General features: G+C 38.8%; 1 protein-coding gene across 2 annotated transcripts in view; it reads left to right on the top strand.

The window, feature by feature from the left end:
- The window catches only part of LOC137667658 (ubiquitin carboxyl-terminal hydrolase 12-like), a 31,363-nt gene extending 16,379 nt beyond the window's left edge, over positions 1-14,984 (top strand). Inside the window, exons 3-9 of one of the 2 annotated variants that reach the window (XM_068408623.1) lie at positions 972-1,185; positions 2,167-2,393; positions 3,614-3,690; positions 4,572-4,655; positions 5,294-5,491; positions 7,481-7,559; positions 12,604-14,984. In XM_068408623.1, coding sequence (XP_068264724.1) covers positions 972-1,185; positions 2,167-2,393; positions 3,614-3,690; positions 4,572-4,655; positions 5,294-5,491; positions 7,481-7,559; positions 12,604-12,705 — 981 coding nt within the window. In that variant the 3' untranslated portion in view covers positions 12,706-14,984. The remainder of the gene's footprint in view (positions 1-971; positions 1,186-2,166; positions 2,394-3,613; positions 3,691-4,571; positions 4,656-5,293; positions 5,492-7,480; positions 7,560-12,603) is intronic. The other variant, XM_068408624.1, reaches the window with a different exon arrangement.
- Positions 14,985-15,401: the final 417 nt, after the last annotated feature.

Here is a 15,401-nt window from a genome sequence, read left to right as displayed (position 1 = left end):
AATTTTGGTGAACCCTAGTGGCTGTATTCTCTGAGCACCACTTCACAGAATAGTCTGTGTTCTGTAGTCAGATTTATATGCTCATTTTGTTTATTTGAAATATTTTGCTCTCAATGCTCTTGAAATGCAGAATCTCATTACCAGAGTATCTGGGGACTGGCAAACCCAGAATTTGTTTCACTTTTTTGAAGCAACAGCGTTGTACAATACAGTTGCACAATAAATTGCAAAGAAACAACTCAAAAAAAACATGGTGTATTTCTTGTGGATGCTAATCTCAGCGGTCTGAGTGTTAGTTCTTGTTAAGCAATGTGGAGCGCTGCTTCTGGAAGTTGGTATCACTGTCCTCCTTTCCTTAAAATGACACTGCCTGCAGATGCGGCAGATGTAAAACAGCTGCTCTTTGCCTTTGCCTGCATCATGTACTGCCCATAATATTTCATTATAAACAGGAAATATTTAACATGTACCTTGCTAACTGTCTCTAAGAAGTACTTTGTGTATCTGACAGGGGCAAGTCCATGCGTTGAGCTCTTGTTACTGTAATGCAGTTGAGACGCGGTGATGCTGACGGATGCTGTCTCTTCCTTTTTCTGTTTCCTCGTCCCTCTGTTCTGCTGTGTCATTGACACCCCTCCCCATCAGCATCAGGATCTCCCCTATCACGATCAGCAGCATGCTGTCTCCAGAAGTTTTGCTTTTATGATGAGCCTCAATTGGATTTTTTTTTTGTGTGCCCAGTATCACTATGACTTGTCTTCTCTTCCTTTTCTTGCTGTTGCCAGCTGTGATGATACAAGGATGCGTCTCTTACACCATGCCTACTAGTTTTTCCCCGATAAATGAACTCTGACAGACGACTTTTCCATTTTCAGTATGTGACATTCTTAATGAGCAACCTTTTTCTGTTATTACTTTTTAACAGACCTAATATGAAAACGTTTGTTTTCCTTTTGTTCTGTTTTAACCAGTTCGGCAATACCTGCTACTGCAACTCAGTCTTACAGGCACTTTATTTTTGTCGTCCATTTCGGGAAAAAGTTTTGGCGTACAAAGTGCAGCCTCGAAAGAAGGAAAGCCTCCTGACATGCCTCTCTGATCTCTTCAACAGTATTGCTACGCAAAAGAAGAAGGTGGGAGTCATCCCACCCAAGAAATTTATTTCCCGATTGAGGAAAGAAAATGGTAAATGAATAAATGAAGTTTTTATGCAGATTTAAGCATTGGAGATTTAAGCATATAAAACGTAAACAAAACTTCCTTTTTAAATGAGTCCAAATTGTCAAGTTTTAACGGATTTCTGGAAGATTTTTGAACTCTTCTTTGTGGTGTGAATTTTACCACCTCTGTAGCACAGGAACAGAGATTATATCAGAACTGTGCTGTGTCGTAAGAGGGTTATCTAGATATCTTTGTTTCTGTACTTGCTTAGGCCAAGTACAGAGCATGTACAAAAGCCTCAGTACTCCAGTTATTCCACATTGGCATCGTGTTCTGTAGAGCTCTGCTGCAAGTCAGCACGCTTCAGGTCATTGCTGGAAATTGTCGTGGGCTAAACAGTCCTCATGGAGTTGGTGAAAGTTGAACTCTCTAAGGAGGCTTAACCACTCTTAGCCTGCTTTCTTACATTTGCGGTAGGATAAATTCCTTGTGAGGAGAACTAGTGATTATTTCCCAGGGCTACTCTGTGAGGAAAAGTTCTGTATGTTGATTTATCATCTCTGCTTAAACTTGAAAAGATAACAAACTTATAGTAGGGGATTTTTGCCCCTTGATGCTGGACTTAATGAGCTAATGGCCCAAGGCAACGCATCTGAATTTCTTTATTTCTCTCTCCCCAAAGAAAACAAACAAACAAACAACAACAAAAAAACCCAACCAGAATTAATTGTGGTTTCTTCAGTTCCAGAAATACCCAAACTAAGTTTCCTTTGTGCTATTTTCCAGCTGCCTGTTTCTTGCGACCTGAGGAATAGGTGAGGGTAACCTCACATCCGTTGTGAGAACAACAAAGTGCAGTTCTTCAAAGACTCTTGACAGCGTAACCCACAATTGTGTGATAGGGTAGAGAAGGGGGAAGGGCACGCACTGATTGCTAAAAGCATAGTAACTTGATGTTATGAAGTATCTGTATTTTTTCATTCTCCTTGATCTCCTCTTTTCCAGAATTATTTGATAATTATATGCAGCAGGATGCACATGAATTCCTAAACTACCTACTTAACACTATCGCTGACTTACTACAAGAAGAGAAAAAGCAGGAGAAGCAGAATGGCAAACTCCAGAATGGCAGCATTGAGAGTGAAGAAGGAGACAAGCCTGATCTGACGTGGGTCCATGAAATCTTCCAAGGAACACTAACCAATGAAACCAGATGTCTTAACTGTGAGGCTGTACGTTTAAAACAAAACCAAACCTCTTAGATTTTTCCCAGGTTCTGGATCGTTTTCCCTCATACTAAGCACACTTTTTCATTTATTAGGATAGATGAAATTGCACTCTCTCTATTAAAATATGGAGCATAGACTATTTTATGACTGTATCACCTCTATGTTCAAACCAATACTCATTAAGGTATGTTTCTCAGAAAAAGCGTAGTGTTTTTTCTGTTCCTCCTCCCTGTTTCCATCAAGGCAGTCTGCACCTGGCTGATCTAAGCTGCCTTTTTGTCTTCATGTTATTTCCTCTGTCAGTGATTGATAGTTTTTGTTGTGTTTCTACATGAGAGTTGCTCACTATTTATTTAACTCTGGGATTAACTGAATTTCTTGAACTGGAAGTCTGTGCTTCTTGGTGCTGGTCCATAGCCACTCTATTTGAGAGCAAAAGAAGTGCCACAAAGTCTAGAGTCAGAAGGACCACACCACCTTCAGACCAGGAATTCGTAGTCATTCATGTGCTATGTCTGATTTAATATTTCTAAAAAAATGAAAATGCAGATGGGGAGAGGAAGAAAGAGAAGTTATTACAACTGAAATTACTATTCTTGGCATTTTAAATCTAAAATTACAGCTATGTGGTGAAGAGAAGCTATAAAAATTACATTAATAAGACTCTGTCTCAGTAATTTTGAAATTAAATGTGACTGTTCCACAAATGGAAAGATGGTTTTCCTAACTGCTAACCCATTTAATTGAAAACCCATCTCCCTTTTTCTGCATTTCCTGTAAGTATTTACTGTTACACTCTGAAAGACAGCAGAAAGCTGTATCAGTCTACAAGGCAGAGGGGAATACAGTTAAAGCTTCTCCAGCTCCGAGACCTCTGAGTGGTTAAAAACTTGATTTTGCCAGTGAAGTAAGCAGATGTGTCTTGAAGTCTCAAGGGGGAGAGATGTTTTGCAAGAAAGGTTTTTGGGTTTGGTTTATTGTGGTTTTTTTTTTCTGGGTTCTGTGTTTGTGGGTTGTTTTTTTTTTATATTCCTCTCTAACAACACATCAGATTATTTCTTCAGTTTTAGTTTACCTCAAGAAGGGGCCTCTGTGTGCGTATATTTATTTTTTATCACGAAGCTCTCTACTTATGACGAGGACATTGCACCATTCCAGAAACGGTTAAAAGAAATCTGCTGGTTCTAAACTGTTATGAAATATTTCTTCATATTTTTTTCAAGGTTAGTAGCAAAGATGAGGACTTTCTGGATCTATCGGTTGATGTGGAACAAAATACATCAATTACACACTGTCTAAGGTAAATGGAAATATTTGGGAATGGAAAAAATACCTGCCCTTGGTCAGAAGGAAAGAGCCTAGCTTAGTGTGTGCAACAGTTGTAGGCTTTGACTTATGGTAAAGTATGTTCTGTTGGAGTGCTGTTCATTTTATCTTTATCGTGGGTTTTTGAAGCTGCTGGTTTCTTAGTGGTTTCTAGTAGTTAATGAGTACGATGATTTCTTAGGGGTATGTAAGGTTGATTTTCACTTTCTTTTATGGGGATTTTATTTTGTTACGTCATATAGTCAGGTTTTATCAAAACTAAACATGGTATGTTTGGTTTCATAATAAATTCTTGTTTATTTTAATATTGTTATTGCATTTCAGTTGTCTGGTCCTGATTTTGTGGTCAGATTTTTTTGTTTTTTTGCTGATAGAAATTTGCTCCATGTATTTGACTGCTAGATCCAAGGCTTATCAGCTGCCAGGATACTGCAAGTTGCATATAACATCTGGCTTTTTAATAGCTGATAATGGCTGTATAATTGCTAGGAGCTGAAAGATAATCCAGACTTTGGCTAGTCAATGGCTAATGGCTATAAGTCTTAACATTTAATGTCTGCCACCAAAGAAAGCGTGGCATGGCTCCCTCTGGAACCAAAACACAATCACCATATTGCTGTTTATTACCTATCGTGTTTGACTCCTGCCCAGATTTTTCCAGCTGAACATTGATACTACCTCCCAAGACTGGGACAAACACACCTAAAATGTGTTTGGGAGGTATGAGTGATAGGAATAAGAGGAATTTAATCTTCTGTATGTACTTTGGGTTTGTTCAGCATTATTAACAGTAACTTTTAACTGGATGGTCTGACTGAATATTGCTGCTTATCTGGCTTTTTTTCATTTCCACAGAGGATTTAGTAATACTGAAACTCTATGCAGTGAATATAAATACTATTGTGAGCAGTGCCGCAGTAAACAGGAAGCACAGAAGAGGTAAGGTTCAAATATTCAGGCTAATGTAAATGTTCTCTTAAAATGGGCAGCTGTTGGGAAAATACACCTTGTGAATTCAGTAAAAAGAAAACATAAGACTGTTTAGGTCTGTGTTTGGTGGGGAAGACAGTAGGGAAAAGTGGCGAGACCAGGTAACTTTGTGGCAACCTTATCGGAGAGAAATGAAGAGATTAATTTTGTATTCCTTCCAGAAGATGTTGTCAAATTTTCACCAGTTAGCATTAATCAGCTTAAGCCACTGAAAACCATGCCACGTGCTTTCACTGTGAATAGTATATACCAAAAGCTTATTTCTCAACTCATACTTGGTCACGGCCAGAACAGCAAGAGATCAGATTTATTCCATCTCTTTCTTCCCGTGGATGTGATGAAAAATTGATATTTTCAACATAGAGTGTTGTCCTGCATTCATGTATCAGTTGTGTAGTTAATCTTTCAGAATAAATATTGCCTAGTCTAGTCTCACTGGAATGTACATGAGAAAAGCAGCTTTTTAAAAATCTTCATCAACATTTTAGATGCCTTTTAAGAAGCTTCTTCATATTGAAACTGTTCTTGTACAAAGCTTTGTTTTAGCTGATCTGCTAATACCTTCTTCTTTGTTTGACATATTTCAGAATGAGAGTGAAAAAGTTGCCCATGATTCTAGCTCTGCACTTAAAAAGGTTCAAATACATGGACCAGCTGCATCGATACACCAAACTCTCCTACCGTGTAGTCTTTCCCTTGGAGCTCCGGCTCTTTAACACTTCAGGAGATGCTACAAATCCTGACAGAATGTACGACCTTGTGGCTGTAGTTGTTCACTGTGGCAGGTATGTTGGATTTGTGCTTCTGCACCTTAAACGCCTTTCCTTGAAATTTAAAAGGAGTCTGTCGTCCATATGCCATTTTATAACAGTACGGTGGCTGACAATATGGGAGCATGCTGAGCAACATCAAAGCTAGTTGTCCAAAAGTGGGGTTTTTTTTAATGGTTCAGTCTTTTTTTACTACTTTTTTGCTTTCTGAGTACACAGTCTTAAGGTTTGCTCTTTTATCAGCTTTCAAATACGGTGGCAATTCAGACAAGTTGTTTCTTTGAGCTGTAGCAAAGTAAAAGCAGTCTTTAAAAAAAACAAAAACAACCAAAAACCTCCATCCCCAACCCTGCTTTCCAGGAAAGCTAAATTAAATAAAAACAAATATTGGAGAAACACTTACTAAAATAGAATTAAGGTACAGTTCTCATGTTGCTACTTGCTAAACCATGGACGGTTTTTTAGAAGCTGGTGCCACCATGTGGAATAAGCCATGTACTGATGATTTTCTAAAATATCTTTATTCTCTTTATTATTTTGTTGTTGTAGTGGCTTTAATTCTGTTTTTAAAAGCAAAGACGAAGAATTTTTAAGCACTTTCAGGAAAACAGCAGTCATGGAAGGCAAAAAAAAAAATGTGTAACTGCCTTCTGGAAGTGTGGGTTTTAAAGCAGTAAGTTATTACAGCACACAAATGTTTTGAAACATCTTTGTGAGGAGCAAGACAATATAGTCAACACACTAATATTGCATAGATTTAGTATAAATAAACCATATAATTCTAGGTGATATCTGTTGTGGTACATTTGTGCTATTTTTTATTTATTTTTATCATTTTAAGATCTCATCCTGTGCATTTTCTTCTGTAGATTCTTAATTTGCTATACCTGTAACTGCACTTACATGTTTTAACAACGGTGATTAATAATTTGGATGTATTAAATGGCTTTGCTTTTTCTTCTCAAACCCGTTGTCTTATATGGGGCTTTTAGGAGTCCAGTGTCTCTTCTGGTTTCAGTTCTTACTAGGAACTTACCAAAGGCTTAAGATAAACTGTATTTTCTAAATATTTGCATTCTCAGAACTTGTTCTAAATATTTTGCCCTTACAGTTTTACTTCTCATTCAGTTGCTCTAAACAGAGACGTTTCATTCTGTGACAGGTAACGTGTTCAAGTGTATCAGTAATTCTGGAAGGACTGGAGAAGTACTTTCTTTTGCTAAAGCTGATATGGATATAGATTGTTTTAAAGCCTTATGTAGATCCTTAGTAAAAAGTAAAGCTGCGGTGGGGGGAATATTTTTTTTCCCCACTATGTTCATGGACTGTTCTCTCAGAATTTGAGATTAGTAGATTGATAGCTCACAGTTTTCCATCCATATAGTTTATTATCTCAAACTGCTACCTCTCCAGGGCAGTCTGCTTGCCTTGACTCTGCAGATCCCTCTCCCTTTGAGTTAGGTCATGTTGTTGTCCCTTCCCTCCAAGGTAAGCGGTCAGGATATAGGCGATAGAATCGGACTGGGAAACTGCCACTGGAAAGGTGGGGACAGCACTCACAGAACGCTTGTCTGCAGTCAGCCATAGGCTAAACCACACTAAGAATTTAAAAAATACCTCCTATGCAAATAAAATATTTCAGACAGTTACTAAAATTTTTGAACAGTGGTCAAAATACTCAGCAGTGGTGAGTGCAACAAAACAGTGATTGAAACAACTGGCTTTTAATTTTGTTTTTTGAAATATATGAATGGCTATCTGAAATATTTACACAATTATGTATTTTGAATATATTGTATTTGGCAAGTAGCAAAGACAGAAATTTTAATTCAAGCAATTTGGCAAAGTCTTCAGAACCTAAACAATGTTATGAGTAGTGTTAGACAACATTAAGAGCAGGGAAGTCTAACTCTGCCAGTAATAGCTAGCATCATGTGGGAAAGCAGTGGTCCTGCCTTTGTAGGCACAAGAGTAATAAGTCTTCAACCCTGTTTTTTCTGGCAGTGGTCCAAATCGTGGACATTATATCACCATTGTGAAGAGCCATGGCTTTTGGTTGCTGTTTGATGATGACATTGTAGAGGTAAGTATGCTTTTACATGGTGAAAACAAGCGTAGGCAGCACCATTCTCCAGCTCTGTTTTTATCTCCGGGATTAACTTTTGCACCTGTGGAAGTATTTCAGCAAAACCTGTGCACAGAATTAATTCTGGACGTTTCAGAAGTAAACCAGCATTTTTGTGCATCTTCGTTGTGGAAGTAGTAAGGAGAAGGGCAAACCAACATGAGGGCTGTACTGACACCTCAGACATGGGGTGGTGTGCACCTCTTTGGGCTGAAATACAATTGTTTTCTTCAAGATCGTAAATGCTCTTATTTCAGCCCACCTTTTGGGCTTCTTTTTGTTGCTAACTTGCTTTGTGCTAGTTGCATTTCATTGCTGCATTTAAGAACTTCTAACCTTTTTTTGTAGGCAGTTTTCCCAAGTGTAGAAAAACTGTACTAAAAGATTTGGGAGACTGTAGTAAGGTCCTGAGGGTGTACAAAGATGTTTGGGCTATTTGCAATAATATTTAAACAGTCTGCTCTTGCAAGTTTTTCCTTAACTTTTCTACTAACATCTGTAAAGACTAATAGCCAAAATATGTATTTCTTGTAATTATTAAACAAATATCAAACAGTAGAACAAATACCACACTAGAACTGCTTTTTGTAAAGATGAAAACGTACTGTTTGCCTCTGAGATCTCATGGTCAAGGTTAAGGCCTGATGCTAAGTGTCTAAATAGGTAGAGCAAAATCCTTGCTTGTGTTGAAATAAAGAAGATTTAGTACATGCTCCAATTTTTTTTTCATCTTTGCTTAGCTTTGAGCATTAGAGGTGACTTCCTAGTGATTTGGATAGCCTGTATGTCTATGAACAGTTGCCTTTCTCCCATTATTATATTTTGAGGGTTATTTTGCTCTCTCTCTGTCATGGCCAAAGTACGTAATCGTGTCAGCTAATTTTAGAAATAGCATTCACTTCAATATTTTTAAATGCAGGTATTCACTGTCTTCCATCCAGGAGATAAAGTTTACATTTTAAAAGCAGATGTAAAATAACCATCTTGTTCTATATTTGTTCTCTATCAGTCACTTCTATGTTGTATCTTAGCTTTTAGGTCAAAACAGAATTTCTTTTTATCTGCAAACATTGTTGGCACTTTTATAGATGTGCCAAAACAGCTCTTAAATATGCACTGTCTGTTACTGGACAACAAATTCCAGGAGCTGTCACAAGTAAGCTACAATGTAGTTCCTCTTCCCTGGAGGGATGCCTTTTTTTCCTTTAAGTTGCTTTTCTAACGTTAATCATGACTTTCTTCTTTTAAGTTAATTTTCTTTTACAGAGTTGATCTAAAATGCTGTAAAAATAAAGCTCTTTGATCTGAATTTTCTACTTTTTGTGTTTTCCGTGGCTCTTTGAGTTTTCCCTGTCTTGGCTATAATTAGCAACGTAGCCCCGTCCTGTAGCGCTGCGTCTGCCCCAGCTGCGGATCCGGAAGTTTAAGGTTCCTTTTCCTGCTAGAAGATTCTCCCTGGCTGGTGTTTGCTTGTGGTGTTTGTTTGTTTTCTGTGAAATTCAGGCTTTGTTTTTCCTGCTGGTGGAGGGCATGACAAATTGCACATGAGAGCTTTGCACATGAGTCATTTGAGATCATTGGCACTTTCTGATGAACAGTTGCTCCTTGACCTGCTTTGGAGAGTGCAGCAGAAGGATTCCTGCTGGGTTTGTCCCAGAGGATCTCTTCACCGACTCTCCATTGTAGCTGCTCCTGCCTTCTAAGTGTGTGATGAACATGAAGCTTCCCTCTCGCCTCCCTCTGTCTAGGAAGTACCACCCTTTCTCTTTCCTTGACCTTCTAGAACTCACCTGAATTTCTGGCGGTTCAGTGATCGAGGAGAACAGGATAGTGGAGACTGCTCTTCCTCTCCTCGTGCTACAGGCTGCTGGAAGAAGTAGCTGCAGTTTTACTCATCTGTTCTCTCGCCCCACTTAGTCATCAGCTCTTGAGAATTAGTTCCTTACTAGTGCTGCAGGCTCTTCACTGAAAAAGCGAAGTAAAGCCGCAACTACTTTTGTCAGTTCCATCTGCTGCCTAAAGAGGTTTAAATATCTAGTCTGGACTTGACCAAGTACTTTTTTCAGACTGCTTGTGATTGGCCATAAGGTGACACCACAGGACATACATTGCTATGTCTCACATGACAGAGGTTGTCCTCAAAAATGGAGTGGCAAAAAAACCCCAAGGCTCCAAATTCTCTAAAATGTGAATTCTGCATAAGTTTCTGGTTTTAGGGCTAACCACAGGAGCCTTCTGCTCTTCAGAGACTCTAAGAACATGAAAGTGGATTTTTTTTCTTTCTTTTTTTTTTTTGGTAAGCTTTGGAGACTTGACAGTCTAGGTGTGAACTGGCTACCTAACAAAACAGGTATTAGTCAGCTGACTTCAGAAGATGAGTCCAACGCCCTCGTATGTGTATACAGATATTGCAACTGAAAGAGAACACAGGAGAAAACTTTTCCCCTTAAATACAGTTAAAAAGCTTTGTTGCATTTTTGGCAAGTGATGTGAATTAATAGCTCTGAACTGTCAATAGGAGGTAGTTTATCCTTATTACCCGCTAAATGTCAGAAGTGGTGAAGTCATGTTTATTTATCTATTTGGATTTGGTTGGGAGGCCAACTTTCAATTAAATTGAAGATAGATGGTAATCAAACATACTACAGCATATGTGAAAAGCAACTGCATCAAATCCAGGAGGCGAATCAGTCCAAGTGGGATACTGTGCCAGGCAAAATTAATTGAGAAACTTGAGTAAATGATCTCTGGCTAGTGTGACATGTTGTCATTAGAGCAGCTAAGTGATACATCACAGTGACAATGTTTATCTGAAACAGAGAGGGAAAAGTGTCCATCCAGGGAGTTCTACAAATTGAGAAGAGGGGGAGAATGATTGTGTGTCTCCGCTTAAATATTCGTTCAGAGATTTGCAGCGTTCTGTGGATGGTACGCAAGAGAAGGGTTTGGTTTGGGGAACCACAATAGCCATCTGGAAATGAGCAGAGGATAATTAGCATAGTTAACAGGAAAAATCATCTTAGTGCCAGGTGAGGCTGCAGAATCCTAAAAGTAGTTGTGAAACCATGAACTGGTTGTCGCTCTAAAGCTCCAACTGGGTAGAACTTTGCTGTCCGCAATATATGTGGTCAGCTAAGGATGGGAAGAATAGAGTCTATATAATCTTTCAGTTCCACTGTGTTTTCTGTGGATAGTGAAATTAAAAAAGGAAGTCAGTTTTGCTGTGATAAAACTAAAAATATCCGTAGGATGAATTAATCTATATCAAATGTTTGAGTTGCATTCAAAATGAGTGGTGGAAATAGACTTGATTTCATGGCAAGTTAGTTGGTGCTTAAAATAAAACATGTTTGAGTTGTCTGCTAAATATATTACAAGGAGTGAAGAATGCTGGTTTGCTATTTTTCTGTTAAAATGGGTATTTAACAGTTTGTAGTAGATGTTAATAAATTGTGTGAAAATGCAGAAGCCCTCAGTACGGTTCTGAAGTCCTTGAATGGAGAAGAGAGAAAGACAAAACGTGTTTGGGGTTTTTGCTTCCCCTCTTTTTTTTTCAACCAGGAAGTGTTCCACAAAACTATACACGGGAGAATCTCTGCAGCTCTGTCCTGCAGTTGATGCATCTTCTGGAAACTTCCTGACTATATCTGTTTTTCTTGTGCTTCAAAAAGGCTGGGAAAAGGGTGGCCTAAACTTGCCGGTTGTTTGACAGTGCCACTGAGAGAAACCAATGCTTTTGTGTTTGCTGGTGATGCTAAATGTTCAGTGAGCAATGATTTAGCACGCTGCCAAATGGATTCTGTACCTGAGGAGGCTCCTTGATGGAGTCGTAGCGTGGTCCCTTTCTTTCAAAACGTAAGCACAAGTTGGTCTCTGCTGCTCCCTCTCACGATCAACACGGTGTTCAACCCAGAGCCTCTTCTATTCTGAACATTTCTTTGCTTCCTCAGCTTTATTCCTTGGGGAATAAAGGAAAACTTTAGGCTCCCTTTGGTCCTCCACAACAAATTCAGACTACTTCAGCCTCTCATCTCTGTGAATCCAGAGTCCTAAAGGTATTTTAAATACTAAAACACAGTGGAGTGCTGAGCAACACAGGTTACTGGGAGTGTTTACTTTCAGTGTTTTGGTCTCTATGCTTGCTCTCCACTGACTGCAGAATCAAATTCAGTAATGGGAAGCCAATCGTTCTCAGGAGCTGGATCAAGACTGTAGAACTTGCATCTTTAAAAGCCCTTTAAAATACCCTACAAGCCGTGCTGCTTGGAGTATAACATGAAAAAACTGCTCTTTCTGCACATAGTTCACAACTTTGAATATACATAGACCATTTAATTCTGTTGAGATGGGAAATAATTTATTCCTCTTAAAACACAGACCTTGTGATAATATTCCAGTAGGCATTGTACCAGCAACTCCCAAGGAAGGAAAGCTCTTATAAGACCAGAAGATCATAATCAGATTTCATGGGATAATTGCCAGTAGCACTTGCAGGACTTCTCTACGTATGAGGGTCCCAAGAACTTTAAAATCTGGAGTTACTTTATCTGAATGTTCTATCTGCTCAAGATGGTCCTTATGCACTCCCAGCTGTACAAAAATCTTCTTTGCTGATTAGTGGCTGCTTTTTTTTCATTTACATTACAAACCTATGTCAGGAAGGGTAACACCGGTCTGAATGAGAAAGGAAATATAAAAATGACATGTACATACATTTTCATGAATCCCTTTTTTTTTTATAGTCCAGCTTGAGTGTGCACCACTTCTGAGAGGTTTGTTATTTCATCTTGATGTTCTTTTTTTCAACAGCAAATAAGGCATTAAGTGGAAAAAATGTTTTGTTGTATTTGGTTGGATGCAATGATATTGAGATATCGCTGTATTAATACTGTGTGGCATTCCATCATCACCTCCAAGAACTGAAAATAAGGCTTTGTCTGGGAAAGGGGTTCTTAGGGTGGTGTTTTGACTGAGGCTAATTATAACTCTCATTAATTTTCAGAAAATTGATGCCCAGGCCATTGAAGAATTCTATGGGTTAACATCAGACATTTCCAAAAACTCAGAATCTGGATATATCCTCTTCTACCAGTCAAGAGACTAAGACAAAAGATACGTGTGTACAAATAAAAGAAAAAAAGGGATCAAGATATGTCCAAATGGAGCATATTTGTGACAGCAGAAGCAGTTCCTCGTTGTTGCTGTAGGACCAGGACAGATCCAGCGGGGCGAAGCAAGGTTTCTCCCTGCCATTTCGTGGGGGATTAGTGCTGACTGCTGTAACAAGAAGAGCTTTTGTTCCAGTTTTCTTTCTGGGCTTTTTTTTACATGCTATCTTCCAAAATCTGTGTTACCTCTACTTGAAACCTGGCTGCTTATTTGTTCATGAACTGAAGAAGAGATTTAAAAGTAGCATTGTAGGATTTTTACCATTTAATGTTGGCCTGAGGCTATACCTTGGTTTCTACCATCGTCGTTTTTCTGTATTTTAGCAGAATGATTTCAATATTCAGTGTCAGCTGAAGGCATATTTTAGGATATGAGCAGCAGCTGGTTGCTGGATATTTTTGGTGACTCAGACTTGAGAAGCAGTACAAAGCTAAGACGTATTGGAAATGTCAAGTCTGTAATTTTTATAAAAAAAAAACAGACAAAAAACTCTCTCTGCAGCATTGTAAATTTCCCCGTTATGCATTATCTTGGTTTTAGGTAACACTAACAGCGCTGCTTCTTTTTATATTTTTATTTTTACTGTTCTGTTTCTTCTTCAGAAGGTGTAGGACTTCATCCATAATCAGCCTAGTCTGTTGTGCATTTTTCGTTTGAAACAGAAGTTTGGACTCAAAGCCACATTGCTGAAGATTTAAGGGGAGCAGAAAAGCAGTTACCTTTTGAAGAACAGGTCTGGCAACCAGGCGCTGTGGACAGTTTGCCATTACAGCATTTCTTGGAGCTGTTGCGTAAGCCAAAAGTGCCCTCGTTGTGAAACACGATCTGTTCAACATTTCATGAAATACACAGTGAACTGATGCAACTACCGTTTTGAATCTATGCTAATACACAGAAACAGCACTAATTGGGAAGGGTTAACCAGGGGAAGCATTACTTATGTGATTAATCCAGTTGTTCTTAGTCTTCGAGATAATGAACAAGTAAGAAGGAAAACAAACCAACCAAGGCAGACATTACCTTGCTACGTGTTCCTCATCTGTGGGTAATGTTTGTGTCGGTCTGGGAATCATAACACCCCCTTAAAAATGCTTCTGATTGTTTTACCTCTATAGGCCTTGCTTAACAGGGGAAATCGTTAGTCTTTTGAAGACTGAAATTAAGTAATTATCCGTTACGTGTGTATATATCATAATCTCAAGGACAACTAGAAAGACAAGACTAAGGAAGTTTGTAAGACATCTCAGAAAATCTCCTGTAATTTTCTTTTTGAGAAGTCCTGTTGCCGTGCCAAAGCTTGTCGCAGCTGGCTCTAAACTACCAGTGGAAATGAGTATTTTCCTTTCTTCATCTCGTTAGGTAAGACGAGAGCTGTCCTCTGTGTGGTTGTTCCCAGCACAGCCCTTCATGGTATACACCAGTGATTGTTGTTCTTGAGGACATTTAACTTATGCAATTCTGTGGGCTTGTACAGGATATAAAATATTTTACCAAAATATTGTCCTCAGGAAAACAGCATTTCACAAACACTTTCTTGTGGTGGCTGTATGTATCTGTTTCTTCTTACCATGACCAGAAACACAACGTTAGCAATTAACTCCTGTCTTCAAAATGCAAATTAATCATTACCATTGTATTCCAGCTGGGTACAGGTTCCATTCTCCCGGCACATCTCCTCTTCCAGAAGATAAAATATGGACATTGGGTTTTTTAATTATTTTTTATTATACAGAGTACTGTCATTTTAAGAGACATATTCAATAACAGCAAACGTTCTTGTCATCTTGTTCCTCTCGTGTGAAAATTGGTCCCGGCTAAGAGTCTTCTCCCCCTGTTCACACACAAGCTGTGAGTCCTCTCCTGGTGGCGCTACCGGCAGACTGTCATCACAAAGTCTTGCAAAAAATATGATTAAAAAAAAAAAAAGAGAGCACTGAGTTTAAAATAATCTAAACAGTAAATACAAAAATTAATGTAGTACACTAGACATGTATTTTGTATATCTGGTGATACGTTTTTACAAATAAAATACCTGACTGAGAGAGAATATTGAAAGAGATATACTATAGATTAAAACCTGTTAAAAGTGCACTTTTGCTACAGATTTATAAGGAGACTAAAAGGAATTCAATTGGAAGAGAATGGTGTGATGTTCCTTCTGTATCATAAATGACCCCACGTGTCTCCAATAAAGGTCATGTATGATCAAATGCACATGGCCCAAAGGCTTTTCCTTCAGTTTCAATCCGAGGCAGAAATAAAGGTAATTGCTCAGTTGCTCGCTCTCCTCAGCTTCCCCCTTCCTCGCAGAGGGATTCTGACCCCGCTGTCTTTACACGCATATAACTGTGGCGTAAGTGGTTTAAACCAAGAGAAATGAATAATCCGGTGTCATAGATTATGATTGATGCGCTGGTAAACTGAGGACGGGTTCCCCAGGGCCTCTTCCCCTGACACCCATCCCGCTGCTGGTGTTCCTTAATCACCTCATCATCTCCTGCAGCTCTGCCATTGCCTTTCCCTGGGATTTCCTTCTCCCTCTTTCACCCCTTGCTGTCAGACTCGGTAGGACTTTGTTGCAAATATTATCTGACTGAACTGGAACAGAGACATTTAAAAGCAAAAACAGTA

The sequence above is a fragment of the Nyctibius grandis genome, chromosome 10, assembly GCF_013368605.1.
Source record: "Nyctibius grandis isolate bNycGra1 chromosome 10, bNycGra1.pri, whole genome shotgun sequence".
NCBI lineage: Eukaryota > Metazoa > Chordata > Aves > Nyctibiiformes > Nyctibiidae > Nyctibius > Nyctibius grandis.
The sequence above is the reverse complement of the archived record's forward strand: the minus strand, read 5'-3'. Positions and strand labels throughout refer to the sequence as shown.